This window comes from Buceros rhinoceros, unplaced genomic scaffold (genome assembly GCF_000710305.1).
Source record: "Buceros rhinoceros silvestris isolate BGI_N320 unplaced genomic scaffold, ASM71030v1 scaffold41785, whole genome shotgun sequence".
NCBI classification, from domain to species: Eukaryota; Metazoa; Chordata; class Aves; order Bucerotiformes; family Bucerotidae; genus Buceros; species Buceros rhinoceros.
The window spans coordinates 1,014-2,602 of record NW_010415354.1 but is presented as its reverse complement, the minus strand read 5'-3'; the positions used below and the strand labels follow the sequence as shown (position 1 = coordinate 2,602).

At 55.6% G+C, this 1,589-nt stretch overlaps 1 protein-coding gene across 1 annotated transcript in view; it reads left to right on the top strand.

Moving 5' to 3' along the window:
- Window positions 1-31: 31 nt before the first annotated feature.
- Window positions 32-1,589, top strand: part of LOC104494538 (SWI/SNF-related matrix-associated actin-dependent regulator of chromatin subfamily D member 1) — a gene marked incomplete at both ends in the record, with an annotated part of 2,564 nt that continues 1,006 nt past the window's right edge. The window contains 5 exons of the mRNA XM_010137389.1: window positions 32-154; window positions 317-439; window positions 904-1,020; window positions 1,340-1,441; window positions 1,526-1,586. Of these exons, the coding sequence (XP_010135691.1) occupies window positions 32-154; window positions 317-439; window positions 904-1,020; window positions 1,340-1,441; window positions 1,526-1,586 (526 nt within the window). The remainder of the gene's footprint in view (window positions 155-316; window positions 440-903; window positions 1,021-1,339; window positions 1,442-1,525; window positions 1,587-1,589) is intronic.

Genomic DNA, 1,589 nt, shown 5'->3' with positions numbered 1-1,589 from the left:
GGCGTTGACTTGTCCTCTGGGTCGGCTCTAGATCCGTGATCTCGTACCCGAGTCTCAGGCCTACATGGACTTGCTGGCGTTCGAGAGGAAACTGGACCAGACGATCATGAGGAAGCGCCTGGACATCCAGGAGGCTCTGAAGCGGCCCATCAAGGTAGGGGAGGGCTCCCGGCGTGGTTGACGTCCGCAAGGCCTGGGGGCTCTTACCAGGAATTTGAGGCAGCTAAAGACACAAGGTTTAGTTTTAGCGGAACATCAGTGAAATAGTCGGCCCTTTATTTCAGAACTAACACAGAGCTGGTGCTTTTTCTCTCAGCAAAAACGAAAGCTCCGTATTTTTATCTCCAATACCTTCAATCCAGCCAAGTCGGACGCAGAGGATGGTGAAGGGACAGTGGCCTCCTGGGAGCTGCGGGTGGAAGGACGGCTGCTGGAGTACGTAAGTGTGGGACACCCCCCAGAGGTGACTTGATGGCTTTGGAATTGGCAATGAAACCAGTTTCTTGGTGTCCCAGAGCTCAGCTAGGGGCTTGATACCCTCCTTCGTCTCTGTTTTCCAAGGAGTCTGATGGTGACGAGACCGAGAGCCCAGCTTGGAGACCGATGGGTATCCCCAAAGTTCTTGTAGCTCTAAGAATTGCTGGTGAGAGCAGATCAGTGGCGCTCGTGTGCCCGGCTCTGAGAACCAGGGCACTTGCATCGTATGTCATTGCTGAGTGGTTTAATCCCTGCAAAGCTCATCTTTAACTCCAGTCTTGCACTTTCTGACTTGGAACTTGGTTTTCGAGCACACGTCGGTGACTGCGGGCGTTCAGAACTTAGCGGAACGCTGTCGTGCCCGGTGGCCGTGCTTGAGTGCTGAGAGCTGCTCTCTAACCCTCTTCCCTCCTGTGTTGCTTGCAGTCTGCTTTGTCCAAATACGATGCCACCAAGCAGAAAAGAAAGTTCTCATCCTTCTTTAAATCTCTGGTCATTGAACTCGATAAGGACCTGTATGGCCCTGACAATCACCTAGTAGAGGTGAGCGGCTTTTCCTGTGTTACCTCTGAAAACGGGTCGGTGTTTCAGCAGCCGGGTCTGTCTGTCACTCGTAATGTCACCAACGGGGATACTTAAGGCTTGAGGAAGCGGCTGGGAGGCAGGAGCTCCTGGAGCCTTGTCTGAGCTTTCCCTCTCACTCGCTGGGGGTCTGAACAAATGCCTTGGCTCTCGTTCCAAGCTCTAAGTGGGAAGAGGGTGGGCTCTCTCGAGGGGGTGGGGTTTACGGGCACCCTGGTTGGGTGCCAGGAGCAGAGGGAAAAGGTGTGGGGGTGCGTCTACCTGCCCCCTTGTGTTCCAGTGGCACAGGACTGCCACGACTCAGGAGACAGACGGCTTCCAGGTGAAGCGGCCGGGTGATGTCAACGTGCGCTGCACTGTCCTCCTGATGCTGGATTACCAGGTGAGACGGTGGCACTAACCGTGCTGGCTGGTGCCGTTTGCCGTGTCCGTGGGCATCTCACCTCTCCGTGCCGTTCCGTTTCAGCCTCCCCAGTTCAAACTGGATCCCCGCTTGGCTCGTCTCCTGGGGATCCACACGCAGACACGCC